This window comes from Buteo buteo, chromosome 5 (assembly GCF_964188355.1).
Source record: "Buteo buteo chromosome 5, bButBut1.hap1.1, whole genome shotgun sequence".
NCBI lineage: Eukaryota > Metazoa > Chordata > Aves > Accipitriformes > Accipitridae > Buteo > Buteo buteo.
This window is the reverse complement of record NC_134175.1, coordinates 17,901,651-17,916,892: the sequence shown is the minus strand read 5'-3', so window position 1 is coordinate 17,916,892 and position 15,242 is coordinate 17,901,651. Positions and strand designations below refer to the sequence as shown.

General features: G+C 36.1%; 1 protein-coding gene and 1 long non-coding RNA gene across 4 annotated transcripts in view; one reads left to right on the top strand and one right to left on the bottom strand.

The window, feature by feature from the left end:
* The window catches only part of CALCRL (calcitonin receptor like receptor), a 69,809-nt gene that overhangs the window by 40,566 nt on the left and 14,001 nt on the right, over window positions 1–15,242 (top strand). For both annotated transcript variants that reach the window (XM_075027963.1, XM_075027964.1), the window contains 6 exons: window positions 298–410; window positions 3,518–3,609; window positions 9,215–9,341; window positions 10,949–11,102; window positions 12,330–12,390; window positions 12,512–12,578. In XM_075027963.1, the coding sequence (XP_074884064.1) occupies window positions 298–410; window positions 3,518–3,609; window positions 9,215–9,341; window positions 10,949–11,102; window positions 12,330–12,390; window positions 12,512–12,578 (614 nt within the window). The remainder of the gene's footprint in view (window positions 1–297; window positions 411–3,517; window positions 3,610–9,214; window positions 9,342–10,948; window positions 11,103–12,329; window positions 12,391–12,511; window positions 12,579–15,242) is intronic.
* Window positions 11,113–15,242, bottom strand: part of LOC142031094 (uncharacterized) — a 141,832-nt gene continuing 137,702 nt past the window's right edge. Inside the window, exons 13-14 of one of the 2 annotated variants that reach the window (XR_012650405.1) lie at window positions 12,003–12,171; window positions 11,113–11,295 (exon numbers count right to left, since the gene is read on the bottom strand). This is a non-coding gene — a long non-coding RNA (uncharacterized LOC142031094). The remainder of the gene's footprint in view (window positions 11,296–12,002; window positions 12,172–15,242) is intronic. The other variant, XR_012650407.1, reaches the window with a different exon arrangement.

The following is a 15,242-nucleotide window of genomic DNA, read 5'->3' as shown; positions in this document are numbered from 1 at the left end:
TCTCTAACAGTTTGATACATTTTGATACTTACAGGATTGGAGGAGGGATATCTATTTGTTTTCTTAAGAAAAACAAATCATCAGTTGCCCTTGCCAAGCAAAAGCAATGGTCTCTAGTTTCTCAGAATTCATAGTAACAAGCAATGTCTCTCTAGTAATATTAATAAAGCTGTCATTTGTTTGCCAATCTTTCTTCATTAAATACTAGGCATCAGGAAGTAGAACTTCAGTGCTGACTGTTGTGTTTTTCTTTTGTTTTTCTTTTTTTGTTTTTCTTTCCATCTACTTTGACTGCAGAAAAAGTTACAAAGATCTGTGATCCAAGTGGGAATTGGTTTAGACATCCAGAAAGCAACAGGACGTGGACAAACTATACCCAGTGTAATATCTATACACATGAAAAAGTGAAGGTAGGAAAGGAATAAATGCATGTTAGCAGTGTCAAGAAACTGATCTGAAAAATTTCACAAGTTTCAAAACTCCAATAGTAGGGCAGTTAATGCAACATCAAAATGCAAAAAGAAGAAAGCATGTTGAATAAAAAGGATGAATTGTGCAAAACAGACTCAAAAAAACCCAGCCCACCTGCTTTTTCTTTTACAGATGATTTCAACTGCTTGAATAATATGATCCTATTTTTGTTTATGGGTATTTTAAATGTGTAGGTACTAGTACTTGTCTAGGTCATCCACAGTCATCTACTGGTAAGCAAAGTACATGCCTTATAAGAGCAGACCTTTACATTTTGCTCTGTAATTTTGAAGTAGGGTCCAAGTTCAGCAGAACTGTGGGAGGTATGCGCATCTCTGAAAGACGTGCTGAGAGCATGGGTTCTTCCAATTAACTTACAGTGACAGATTTTCAGCAGGTGCACAACCAAAGTTTTACTTGAGATTAATACGTATTCTAGGTAGCTTTAAGTAGAGTTTGGATGTTTTGGGGTTGGGTTTTTTGCCCCAGTGTGAAAAGCAGAGCTAATGTCTACACTTTTGTAAAAAAGAAAATAAGCTGTAGTTGAATGGATTCACCATGGGATCTTTGGAGGCTAAAGGGAAGTAAATGATGAGAAGTGTTAGATAGGGTTTGTTTTTCATTGTGATCCTTTGCCTGTGTTATATCTTGTGTCCTGGCTCCCAAGTGCCATTTTTTTCAGTTTCTGAGATATAAAGCTGCTCACATGAATGGAAAACCTATACTTCAAGTGTACTTAAGTGAAATTTTGCAAGCATCCAAAATTATCTCAGGCCAGGCAGCAAAATGCTTTGAGAGAGTTGTTTTCTATATATGAAAGGTAGACTCTATGCACACACACATACCCATGTGGGTATATGTATAGATGCTATTCTTATAGACTTCAGTTTATCTTGAAATTGCCCATCCATTAACAGATTTTAAAAAAAAAAAAAAAAGTCTGGTAAATCTCCAAATGCCCTCTTTCTGAGATACTTTTTGATATGTGAGGATATAATTGCATATTTGCCCCACCCCCAGCTGTATGCCCACTAATATTCTTTATGTTTATGAAACATTCAGTCATGGGATGAAGCAGTAAATTGAAACTGTAAATGCCCAAGAACTAGGAATATAAAATGCAGGTCAGGATAGACTGTAAATTAATTTGGACCTCATGGAAAAGAGCTCAATAATAAGAGACTGTGTCAAGAATACTGACAACTAGTAGAGATCCTAACTGCCTGCATTATTGCTGTCAAGAGCGCTTTAGGGTATTTGCCTAGAAACCATATTGAGAAAAGATGGTAATAGATGATAATAAGGTACTTTTGTATTGCTTTTTCTCAAATCATGAGACATTGAATACGCTAATGGCAGTTTAATTCTACTAGCAGAAATGCTATAATTCGTTGATTCTTGCTAATATTTGGCTGGAAACTGAGAGAATATTATTCAGACAGGAGCAGGTCCATGCAGGTCCTTCTTTATGAATAATGAGCTAGTTTCCCTCAGGCTGCTTTGCCAGCATATATCAACTCTGTCATGCATCAGAAGCTATTGTTTAAGTGGAATAATAGCTCTGAAGAAAGCCTTACTGCTTGCTACAGTTCTATGTCTTGTTATATTAAACAACATTATCTTTTCACTTTGCTCAGAAGGCAGGTTAGATAATGCACAATAAATGTGACTGTTGTCCATTGTTCAATTCTTATTGTTATTGCCCTCATCAGCAGTCCCTGCTGTACCACTGTTTTGTGTCAGTTCTAAATTTTGTGGAAATCTTCTAAATCCTTAACATGCACCTTAGCCTAAATTGGTCATTGAATGAGGTGGTGATATCAGATATGGACCTGTCATAGAAAGGCTGTCATTATGTATATGTAGCCAAGCTTTAGCGTTTCAGGGGTGACCCTTGTTTTTTCTCGCTTCCAAATTTTTATGAAAGTTTCACTTAAACCTATTGCATTGCTTTTTTTTTTAAGTTATCATATTATTAAAAATAATGATAATTTGAAAAATTATAGCATGTACAAAGAGGTACCCTTGTTTCATCTTACAACCTTCCTAAAGCTTTACCTGGAATCTTTTTATATTATTTCAAAAGTCAATATATGTAGTAAGCTGCAGTTAGTCTATCTTAAATCAGAATAAGTTCAGAGGATACATACAGTTTGGAGTACATGAGCATTTGTATGTATGCTCTAATTCTTCCTGTAGAATCCAGATAGTTATGCTTTATTGTGATAGTCTAAGGTTCAACCTGAAAATCTTCATTTCCATATGTGCAAAATGATAATCTTACATTTAATGCAACAAGCGGAATTTTGTGTGGCAGATTCCATGACTGAAAGCAGGGGTTTGTTACTAGTGGAATTTAATATATTTATTAATTCAAAGAATTAATGATAACATGTATATATTCCAAATATTAATTTACTAGTTCCTCATTTTTACCTTTTATATCTACCCAGCTTTTCATAATTCTGTAATTTGGTTGTAGGCTTATTTAACAAGACTGTTTAGTCTTCACTATTTTTGAGTCATTGTTAATTTTTTCATGCCCTTCCTTAAAAGCCAAATGAAAACTAAATTTCCAATATCATAATCACAGCTTGCTTTGAAGGAAGTATCCTTAAATGGTAAGAAAAAAACCTATGAGGAAAAAATACATAAATTCATATAGGAAGTACATGTTTTACTTAAGAGTTGTGTTAATAGATGAATCAAGCCTCAGACAGGAATCTACCCAGTGCAGTAGCATAAATAGCCAGATTTATGTAAATGCTCAGAAAAAACATAGCAGTATATATTAGAAACCCAATGTTTTAACTGAGAAGAGGTAAGTTCTAGTGATGATTTCAACAAATCTGTTGGGTATCTTACAGAAAGAGTTTTTAGTAAGATGTTGATTTGCAGGATTCTAGACTTGATTCATCATTATCTGTAATGTTTTTATTAATGCTATTATAGTCATTGTATATGCAGAAGAGATGTATAAGTATGTGCTTTATCAACAATAGTTCTGTATGCATCACAGGTGCTTGGTTTTGTTCTTGTATTGCAGACTGCTCTGAATTTGTATTACTTGGCCATCATTGGACATGGTCTTTCAATTGCATCACTTCTGATTTCTCTTGGCATATTCTTTTATTTTAAGTAAGTATATTTAAAATCCTTTACCAAATATCAGTGGCTGCAACAATCCTAGTTCCAATACTTTGAAAGACCAGCCATCCCAATGAAATTAGATGGAGCAAGAAGGTGAAGAAAGTCACTATATCGGTTTGGCTTTGAACATTATACTGTAATAAAATTTTAGGTTTCTTTTCTTAGAAACATAAAATCCCAAATCTTCCAAAAAACCCCTGTAGAATATATTGAAAATAGGAAATGGGAAAGTTTTGTTTGTTTGGGGTTTGTGGGGTTTTTTGTTTTGTTTTTTTTTTAATAATAAGTTACAGTGTGCATATGCCAGGCATCAACCAAAGAGCAAATGAAAACCAAAATACTGTTGACATGTGGTAGGCACAGTAACATTCCAAAGTAGGTACCCACAAAATATGATAAATTGTAAAGAAAGTAAGGCTAGGAGCTATAGTAGGAGTGGGAATAATAAAAATAATCCTTTTTTTAATTTACCCACCTAATTATGTCTATGACAGTTATGTCATATCCACTGACTAACAGTTATGATGTAACCTTCTTGAGAGAAAGTTTGAGCAGTGTATTGCCAGTGTCACAACAACTTGTAATATAATGCACAGGTCTTTTAAAATTAGTCGTCTTATTATTTCACATTTTGTGAAAGTACTTTTCTTTCCCAAGAAAGATATACATTTTTTTTTAAGAAGTTGTTAAGGCTTAGTAGAAAGGTGAAACCATGAGTAATAAGCAGAGCTAAGAGAGACAAGTTGTTATCTGTGCCAAATGCTGCACTGCACAGCGTAGGCTTTCCTTGTTAACTGGCACTAGTTTAATCATTTCTGCATCGTTTTTCATTGGATAACATAGATCTGCTCTATGATCTTACCTATTTCTTACCACTATACCCTACTGTCTCACTCCATCTTTTATTTTTTCCTAAAATATTTTTTCCTTTAAGTATGAATAGCACATACACTAGCAACTGTGGGGCTAGCTCAGATTTTTCTTTTCTCGTGCTCTGGACTTTGATTAGGTAGAAGTAGCAGATATCTGATAAAACATTATCCTTTTTAATCACATCTGCCTGAATATAGTGTTTCCAGTTTAGATATGCATTATTTCCCCAGGTTCTGGGACAACATTTCCACAAGTCCCCAGTAAATGAGTGTTTCAACTTTGTAGCTTCTCTTTATGAAATCCAATATTCAAGATGACTTTTCAGCTTTTTCTGACTTCTTTTCTTGAGGACAAACCAAAACATTTGTGGTTTTTAATCAATTTATTTGCATATGACCTGTAAAAACAATGCTTACCATTTCCAACTTTATTTTCCCTCCACAAAATCAACATGTGAAATGGCTCTGAGTCCTTATAAGAAGCTTCATTTTGCATTAAGAAGAGCTATACCATTGCTATAAATGTCACAAAAAGTTTAACAGACTAAATATCTAATGTGGCAGGACAAATGCTTTGACATAGACTTCTCAGGAGAAAATAAAAAGATTTGGAATATGATATGATTTTTAAAAGTTCAGAGACAGTAAAGCATGAATTTTCTCTACTACAATACGAAAACCAAGCCAATTTCATTACGGCTTGTGGCACTTGCTGCAAAAGCAGGTGATCTGCTTTGCTACCGTTATGTCATGTTTCTCTAACCCTCCAGGGATTTTTTTTTCTCCCTCTGGTAGAAGGATCATCTCTCCTCAGAGAACCACATGGAATTAATCCAGACCCACAAACCACATTTTCTAGACTGTGGTTATGTTGGGATATAAAAGAAAATTAGAAAATTTAAAGGAAGCTAACTAAAGTCTTCTACAAGCTGTTCTCTTGGGATGTACAGTTCCTCTAAAGTATTTTTAGTACCAGAAGGATATTTAAGGATCTAGATTAATACCAGGATGTATTATGTATCGGCTGAAGCTTGTATAATTATTCATAGCTTTAACAGGTGGACTTCTTTTTTTTTGCTATTGTGTGGGGGTGCCTCTGAATTTGTCATGTTTCCAAAAAATTTATTCTGGTAGTCGATTGATAGTTTCCAGATGACATTTGCTGGATTGCTGACCATTAGAATATCTTTAAGTTTGACTAAAAAGGTGGTACTTTTCTCTATAAGAAAAATGACAGGTTTTTTCAAATATCTTCTGCTTTTCAAATATCAAGTACTTGGGTTTTGGATGAAATTTTTTTTTAAGATTAAAATGGTTTTGTGCATTTTATTTTTTTCATTTGAAATTCTGGGGTTTTTCTTCAGAAAATTGTCTCATTGGAAATAGTTGCCCAGTTTGTGACTTGTGTTCCCCAAGTGGATTGGAGTTCTTGGTTTAATAGCATAAAATGGGCTATAAACTTGGAACACTGATCTTCCCCTCTGGAGGTTCATCTATGACACATAAATGTAACTTCTTGCGGTGGCTCTGCTTTCTCATTCTGTTACATACTCTAGATCGTACATGTGTTTTTTATAAATCTTTTGTTAAAATAGTTGTATGGTTTTCATAAAGAAAGAAAAACAAGGCAAGAGAAAACTTAAAAAAACAGTGAATTCAGAGAAAGGGGAGCTATAATTTGAAAGATGCCCCCCCCCAACCCAAACAAAACCCAAACCAACCAAACAAAAATACCCACCTGAAATAAAGGAGTTGTTGATCAAGCATCATGTCAAATCACTTGACAGCACTCGCAGAGGATAGCAACACTACACTTAAAGAGTGGGCAAACAACTGAATGATAGATGATAGAGAGATAGGAGGTTCCTAAGTCACTTTACCTTAATTTCAGCTGAACAGCTAATTCCTCTCAGGTGCATATGAGGATCTCCCTGGTCGAATTTTGCAGTATTTGAATACCTTAAAAAATTAGGTCTCAAACACATCTGGGGGCTTTTGGAAATGTTACCTTTTTTCTTTTGGAGAAATGGATTTTTCCCTAATGCCCAAGACATACAGAAGTCAATATAGGAAGGGAAATAGGTAATTTAGCAGGAGGTCTGTTTTTATTTTACTGCACATGTTTCAGTCCAGGGGTAGGTCATTCAAATGTTCTTAGATCATAATTATGAGAATTAAGTGGTTAAAGGATATTATGTCATTAAGAAAAACAGTCAGAAAAAGGAATCTAGGAAGGGTAACAGAGAAAGGAGGGTGGGGAGGCTTAGGAAAAAATCCTTTCATTACCAAAAGCAGTCTTCGTTTTTAAATGTCATCAGTCTTGCTTTCTTGTTTCTTGTCCGGTGATCCTTTCAATCCTTTCATGCATGGGTGGAGGTGGGTGTGGATGGGTGTGTTTGAATATTCAACAGGAACAGCTGCTGGATGACCCTGAGAGATGGCCCCATTAGCTGTACGTGCTTTTCCTTGCCTGTGCATTGAAACTTAACAATAAGCAGACAGAATTCCAGAGTTCTTCAGGACTTGTTTACACAAAGCCCTTAGCTGGAATCTAGAGTTGCCTGTCTTTTCATATATAAACCATATAGGAAAAAAAAAAAAACCCAAAACATTTTCAAAGAACATTAAAAACTGCATATTACAGAGCTTTATGCATTTGGGGGAATTAAAACAAAAGACAAAGATAAAATTTAAAAAAGCCTAATGGAATATGCTTTATCACTTAATTCATATCCAAACCTGTGTTCTGTATTTCAGACACTTTTTTTTTTTCTATTTTCTTCAGACAAATAACCCTTGGAAACCAGAGGTTCATGTAGGGTAGTTCCTTGTGCTGCATGACAGCACTGGCTTCTAGAGTGGTTTCCTTCCCCCATGTTTAGGGACACGAGGCTTAGAATGTCTCAGGGCTCCAAGGCTTGACTTGCAGAAACTCCACCTGATTCATGGTATTGCACTGTGCATATCTGAACCTGTTAACTTACTCCATGTATCTGTGGGGTGCTTCATACGCTCTTCTTGTGACAGTTGCAAAGAATGCAACCAAGAAGCACAGTCACCTCTAGCCACTCTTTTTTGACTGTCTCTCTTGTTCAGTGGGGTCATTTTGTTTCTTGCTTCATCTGTCACATTTCTCAATGGATTTCAGTATACTCCCCCAGCTTTTGTGACTATTCCATAGCTGCATTTTTCAGTTAAAATATGAAGTTCTCCGTCTTGCCCTCCCAAATTAAAAATTAATCACAATGTCCATACTTCATCTTTCTTTCCAGGTGTGCTATTTGAGAAGGCTAGAAAACTTTTTTCCCCCCCCCCCCCCAGTGTGACAATTTAGACTTGTCCCCTGCTGACCTTGTCAATATATTTCTGATTTCTCTAACAGTGAACAGCAGTTGCATGTGTAAGTGATAGATTTTCTTCCTCCGGTTAGTCATTTAATTTTGTCAATCAACTGCTGGCTATTAAATGGAGGTAGGTAGGTGTGGTTATAAAGCACAGACTCTTTACAGCTGAGGCTCCAGTAGATGCTTTCTCTGAAGCAACCAAAGAGCATTTCCTGAGAGTGACCACAGTACCACAGTCTTTATCACTTCTCTGTGCATGTGGGAGAGGTTTCTTTGAGCAAAGCTAACCCTGCAAAACTGGGCTGTGTTCCTGACTGCAGGTACTTACGTGCCATATGACTGATCGAGTCACTTTGCTTGTGTGTGCTGCACACCCCGTAACTTAAATCTGAAAGGATCATTTTTACCCAACTTTGTAAACCCGTCATCTGCTTTCGTAGCAAAATGGATGTTACTTGCTCTTCTGGGAATTTGGAGCATTAAGCCTTAATATCTCAATGATCTGAATTGTTTATATATCCATACAGGCTTTCTGTCTTCTTTTGTGTTTGTCTCCAAAGCTGAATTTCTTTGGAAAAACTTGAATGAGAAGCACTCCTGCCTCTTGGATGGAATGGCACTAAGTTAGACCTGCTTTCTTTAGAATGACAGACAAATAGAAATTTGCTGCAACTATGTTCAACTTGTAGTGTTATTTAATATTATTGAACCTCTGTTTAAAATAAAGCAAGCCCTTCCAAAGATATTTTTCTCTTTAATTTTATTGCAAGATTAAAAGCAGACCTTGAAAATTAACACAATTAAATGCAGTTATATATTGCATTTTATAATTGTATTGTATATACTGTTTATAACTTAGTTATATACAGAAGTCAAAATAAGATTTGTGTTATTTTACTTATTTGGGTGTTTCTCTAGCTATAGGATTAAGGGAGAAAGATGACAAGAATGTGAGTAAAGGAATTATCCTCAAAAAATCTTTACAGGTTTGGGTAAATGGAAACATAGGGTAAGACAGCTTCTTCAAGTTCAGCTGTGATAGTTAATTGGGAAATTCTTCAGGTACCAATAAAATAAAGGTATAGATCTTCTGAAACATGTTACATTATTGCTATTCAAATCTTTTTTAGATAGCCACTACAAAGCAGGTCCTTCACTGTAAACATATTGAAACTGAATGTATTTGCTTTGCCTCCTGTTGGCATTTAAGGGAAGGTGTTACCTTTCACATCGTTCTATTAAATTTGGACTGGAGCTGAAGAAAGCATTGATGAAAGACCTCTTAATAAAATAAAGAGCTCTAGTATTTCAAAATTGTCCCCAAGTACACACAGTTGTCCCCCTGTGTATTCATTTGTTCTTGTTTCTCTTTTCTAGGAGCTTGAGTTGCCAAAGGATTACCCTGCATAAAAATCTATTTTTCTCTTTTGTTTGCAACTCTGTTGTAACAATAATTTCACTGACTGCAGTTGCCAACAATCAGGAGTTAGTTGCAACTAATCCAGTAAGTGAAAGTATATTTGGCAGCCTTGTTGATTTGTACGTGAAAAGCTTCAGCAACACAGAAGAGATAAATGAGACATGAATAGTTGATGAAATGTTGTATATAGCTAGGTTAAAATGTTCAGTAATGATGTATCCATGTTACGTAGTACAACAGATGTCTAACAATGATTTAGGCATTTCACATTTGAGGTTTCAAAATAGTAAAAACACTCTAAGAGACAGAGCATACGGAACTGCTCTTCTGAATTTGTACAAATCGCTTTTGCACTGAAACAACTGCAAGAAAGTAGCCTATTTTAGATGATGTCAGTGAGGTTATGACAGTTGAATTCACTAATGAAAGGCAGTAAATAAAGCTTTGGAGTGTATTTTGGATGCCAGAAAATTTCCTATGGCTTTAACTTTGCCATCTTCAGTTGAAATGAGAAGAAATTTTTTTTTTTTCTCGCCCTGAAAGTATCTAAAGCTGACCCTTATATTCTAAAAGTAAAAAGCAAAATAAAAAAAGCCATCCATTCAGGTCTGATTTTTCCCTCTCTCTTTTCCTGATATTACTGGGCTAAGTGTGAATCAGTAGCCTCTCCCAAAAGACTCAGAGTTATAGCAACGGAATAGCCTGAAAATGAAATACATAAACAAACAAAACGATGGCTTTATTTTTATGTAGACCTGGAAGATAAATTTAAATTCTGTGAAAGTTGGGGCAAAACTCCAGAAGCTGAATCAAGTAAAAAGATAAATTCTCTTTCTCCTGTAAAAGCTCATCAAAGTGCTGGAAAACAGGCTTGAGATAGCTGCTAATAATCATCATCAAGTGAGTTAGGTAGCAGAACATGGTAAAACAATATTGATTTTTGGTTTGTTTTAAGCTAAGTGCCAGAAATAGATCCATCAAACACAGCAGTTTTAGAAGGAGAAAAAAAAAAAAAAAAGGATCTACTGTGTCCTAATCTGCAAGTTAACTATTGCTCCTTTTTCACAACCTCACATTTTAGTCTTCACAATAAGTTATAACATTTCAACTGAAGAATAACTTTTGAATGAAGCTAAATATAAATATATGCCAACAAGAGAGCTTCCTTCCAGAACCTACTATGCAAGCTCTCAACAGGCCCTACGTGCAGTTATGGCTAGGTTAAAATTGGAAGTATTGTAAGCATTTTAAAAACATAAATCATTTTCTGGAGTAGTTGTATGTTGTGATTGGTAAAACTGAGAGGGGCTTACCCTCATCACAGTACATTTTCTTGTGCAGTTATCATCAGATAATTTAAGGATTCCCTATTGTTTGGAATGGTCAAATGTGGCAATGTTGGCAGTAAGGGAAAATATCATTACAGCTTTCTGCCATCATGCTTGAGGATCTCGAGGTCCTCATGTTTGAATAATTAAAATACAGACTCGGTTACCATCTTTTTTATCACCATAAAGTATGGAATAGTAATTCCATGAAAATGCTATTAAAAAAAAAAAAAGGTGATTGTAGTGAAAAACAGAATAAACATTAATGTTTGACTTGAGTAGTATTTTTTTTTCCTTTTGCAAATAAAGCTCTGAGATTTTTGTAACTTAAAAATTTATATTGTCCTCTGCTTTTTTCTCCAGGTTAGTTGCAAAGTGTCACAGTTCATCTACCTGTACCTAATGGGTTGCAACTACTTTTGGATGCTGTGTGAAGGCATTTACCTGCATACTCTCATTGTGGTGGCTGTTTTTGCTGAGAAACAACACTTGATGTGGTATTACCTTCTTGGCTGGGGTATGCAATTTCACGTTCTGTATTTTCAGGCCAACTCAATCTCTTCCTCCTTTTCATGAGAATTCAAACATCTGTACCTTTGCTTCTCTGAGCTGGTAGCTTTGAACAACGATGACACGCCCCTCTTCTTTGTCTGTAGTGTTTTAACAGGCTTAGAAACGTTAACGTAGGAAGTTGTATGTACCTCTGTCTGCTGAAAGAGAGATTATGCATTTCTGGAGTCAGGAAGTGACTCCTCCTTTGTATAGAGAAAATAGTCTCCTATTATAAAAAAGACATTAAGAAGTAATTATTCATTGTTCCTCATCTCGAAGATGTTTATTCAGGAATGAATGTTTGTTTTCAGAGAAGTCTCGCCATGTCTAGGGTGGAGGGTCAGAACTGAGTTAGAGACGGCCAAGGATTTATTTTTCCAGCGGTTCCATTTGACCTGTATTGTTCACTAAGCAAATACAGAATAGCTATAGCTGAAGGTCTCAGGTAATATCAGTATCAAAACTAACAAGCTAAACCTGGTCATTTCAGATAATGTACAACACCATGTTCACAAAGTGCAAGTGAGGGCTTTCTCCTCAGCTTCAGAGTATTGGCACATTCAGCTATAACATGACTTGGTACCTGGGTCACTAGCTGTCCAGCTACAGACACAGCTGAGATGTGGTTAAAAGATCATAGGTGCTCAGCAGTTTCTGAAAATTAGGTACTACCAGATAACTAATTTCCCTATTCTTCTTAAATTTTGAATTTGGCCTGGTTTCCAGAGTCTGTTTTCAAATTTGTTTTGCAGGTGACCTTGTTTTCTGAATACCCAGCAAGTATGAGTGAGGACATGATCAACATTGTTAATCATACTGTTAAAGCTATGGTCACGTATACAATTACCTTTTTAATATTACCTACCTGTTTAGCCTTATTGCAGCTTGCAGGCTGATAAACATCTGTGTTAATGAAGATTGATTGTTGCATTCTAAAAAGTTATAATTTGATTTGCCTTTTCTTTCTATGTGTTGGTATGAAGTTCCTGGCAAGACAGTGGGAATAAGGTTCCATACGCCCCTCGGAAAGAAATCTGAGAAAATAGAAACGGAATTGGTCCCTGTTACTTTATTTGCTCTGCAGGTATATAGTTTGTATGAGGTGAAAATACAGAAGATTCCTGCAAGAGACGCAAGTTTACTTAGTTATTAGCCAGGTTTATATATGAAGAAAACACTTTTTTCTTTGCAGGTTTTCCACTGATCCCTGCCTGCATACATGCCGTTGCTAGAAGTTTATATTATAATGACAAGTAAGTGACATCTCAGCTTGCTTTGCAAAACTGTTATGTTTTCTTTAAGGGAGAAAAAAAAGGAATACAACAGATAATAAAATGCCAAATGTTTTTTTCTTTTCCTGTTTGTTTTCTCTAGTTGTTGGATCAGCTCTGATACTCATCTGCTGTACATCATCCATGGACCTATTTGTGCTGCTCTGCTGGTAGGCATTTTTCAGATAATAATTTGTTTTTCATATTTGTTTTCTGGCTGTTCTTCAGGGACTTCCAAAGTTGGAAAAAGCCTACAGCTAACATGTAGAGGACACTGTCATTCGCAGGACTCTCACTTAACACACTTGGTGCCTTAGATGCATCAGATACATAAGTCCTGGCCTAATTAAGGAGCTGTACCCCTGGTCCTTTGAGAAACTCTGGTTTAGCAATATTGATTATCATCCCACTTAAATGCTAGTGACAAGGAGAGGACTAAATGTTACCTGGAGTACTGGAGGGCCACTTTAAAATTATTCCTTTAGCTGAGAGTGCTTTCTCACTGCCCAGGCCATTTACCAGGTTGACCCTATTACAAGCATCATTGTGTCACTGTGCTAAGGTAGCCGAACAGCTACCAGACTGGACCTCGCTGAGGTTCAGAACAAGGGTTCTTGAATGTCATGACTGACTGCGGGTGGGAACGCAGGATGGAGAGAAACTAGAGCAGGCCCTTGGAAAAGAACCAGTGGAAATAGTTCTGCGAGTAAGTGTGACTGCCCCTGTTCTGATACTAATCTAGCAATGTGTGCTTTGGCCACGCGGGTATTGCAACTCCTCTGCTTTATTAGTCCTCATGAACTCAGAGCACAGTGTTCTGTCTTACACTTGAAGTTAATGCCAGCTCTGTTAGCCAAATGTTTACTACTGAAGACATTAAATTCTAGGTAACTTGCTCAAGACCCCACTGTATAAAAATCAGTGTTGTACTTCAGTTATTCTAGGACTGAATTTAACCTATGAAAGTCGGTTGGTAGATTATTGCTAAATAGAAATAGGTGCATAATAAAAGAAAATACTAATATGTACCTACTTACACAACTATCCAGATAATTAATATCTATGAATGCATAATGTAGAAAATGCTGCTGTGTAGAGGCATTCTATATGTGACCAGAATTAGCTGCTGGCTATATACTACAGTCATCTCTTTTACTGTAGCAGAAGCTTCAAGCTCATCTGGCAAAAGTATTGTATGCATGTCTGCTGACTTTTCTTACAGCTTTTCAGTTCATCCAAGGAAATTCATTAAGAATGAAAACATTGAGTAACTTTTTGGAAATAATTGCACTTTCTGATCTACATGAACTTCCTCTTCTGTTAAACTGTTAATGAATACTTGCAGAGGGCATTCTGTGCATAGCGAATTCTCTCTGAAGACCATTGCATAAATCCTGTGGTTCTTGTGACTCCCATTTTCATTCACAATGAAATTAGCTGGTGAACTTATATTTTGAAGATTGTGTTGCTATTATGACACACCTGAGGCCCTCTGCATGGGAAGCCAGAGGCAGTCCCTGTGAAATTATTAAGATCCATGGCCCATGGGGTGTGAATTATTACTGATAATGTCCTGTTAGTCAGGTCTGCTATATATGTTCATGTAAAGACACTTTAATGAGTGCTCTAATCTGTAAACTTAAAACCATTTCTAAAGCCTTTCTAAATTTTCTTCTCTCTAATTTACACAGAAGGTGAAATCCTGTTTTCACAGAAAGGCATAGGGTTTTTTTGCTCACTTCAGTGGTGCTGTATTTCACCCAGAATATGTATGCTATTCTGCATTGCCTTGTGGATTGTTACTTCCTTTGTCCAGGTGTCTCTTCACAGATATATCACTTAAGTAAAGCTCTTTAAAGCTGAAATATAATTTGTATTAGTGCTTGCTTAAATAACAACAGTAAAAAAAATTGTGTAAAATTATAAGACTGTACCATCTTCCATGAAATGACCTCATTTTAGGATGTAAGATCATTTTCTCCTTCCCAGCAGTAGCCTCTACAAAGTCACATTGAAAACCATGACAAGACTCCTACTGATTTCAAATGTACTGGATCAGCCCCAAACTGTCAAGTGTTCTCCCCATTCAAGGCAACACTAAGAATGTCCTTTGATTTTACTGGAGGCATAATAATCGCCTCTGTGAGGTTGGTTTGGGCAGAATCTGAGTCCATTCTCTTTGCAGTTTACAAATATGTTTACCTTTGACATTCCTGTATTTTTCGTGAGCTGACTGAAGGCGTTTCTCTTGTGTTTTTCTTGCCTCAGTACCATCAGTAAATTTATTTGAAAACCATGTAGGAATAATAAAGATTAAATGCAACTACACATCTTGCCTGTGATGTGAAAATACCTTAAAGGAGTTGCTTTCCTTTCGGACAACAAAAAAATATGTCAATTCAGAAAAGACAAGCCAGGGATAAAGACATTAGATGAGATGCATGTGTTTAGGCTTTGTGAACCCTCATTTGCTTAAGCAGCTTGCTTGCCAGATAAAATTTTCACACTTTACTAAGCATGACCTGCTTTAGTAGACATTTAAGCAACAATATTAAACTGCAAATTAGATAACAAGGGAGAAGACACTGTTTCTACTTTCAGGAGCAAGATCTCAAAAAACATGAAGAGGACTGTCAAGTGGGTGCCAGGGAGAATTGGCAGAAGCCAATGGGAATGTAACTCTTGTACATCACTGAAAAACCTGCAATTACATAAAGTTAACAATAACGCTGCTTTTACAGTCCCTGTTATTACATAACTGTGGTCAGATCCCTGCCAAAGAAACTGGAAGTGGGAGCAGACATAGGTTGAATTTTGATTGGAATTGTCTTCAG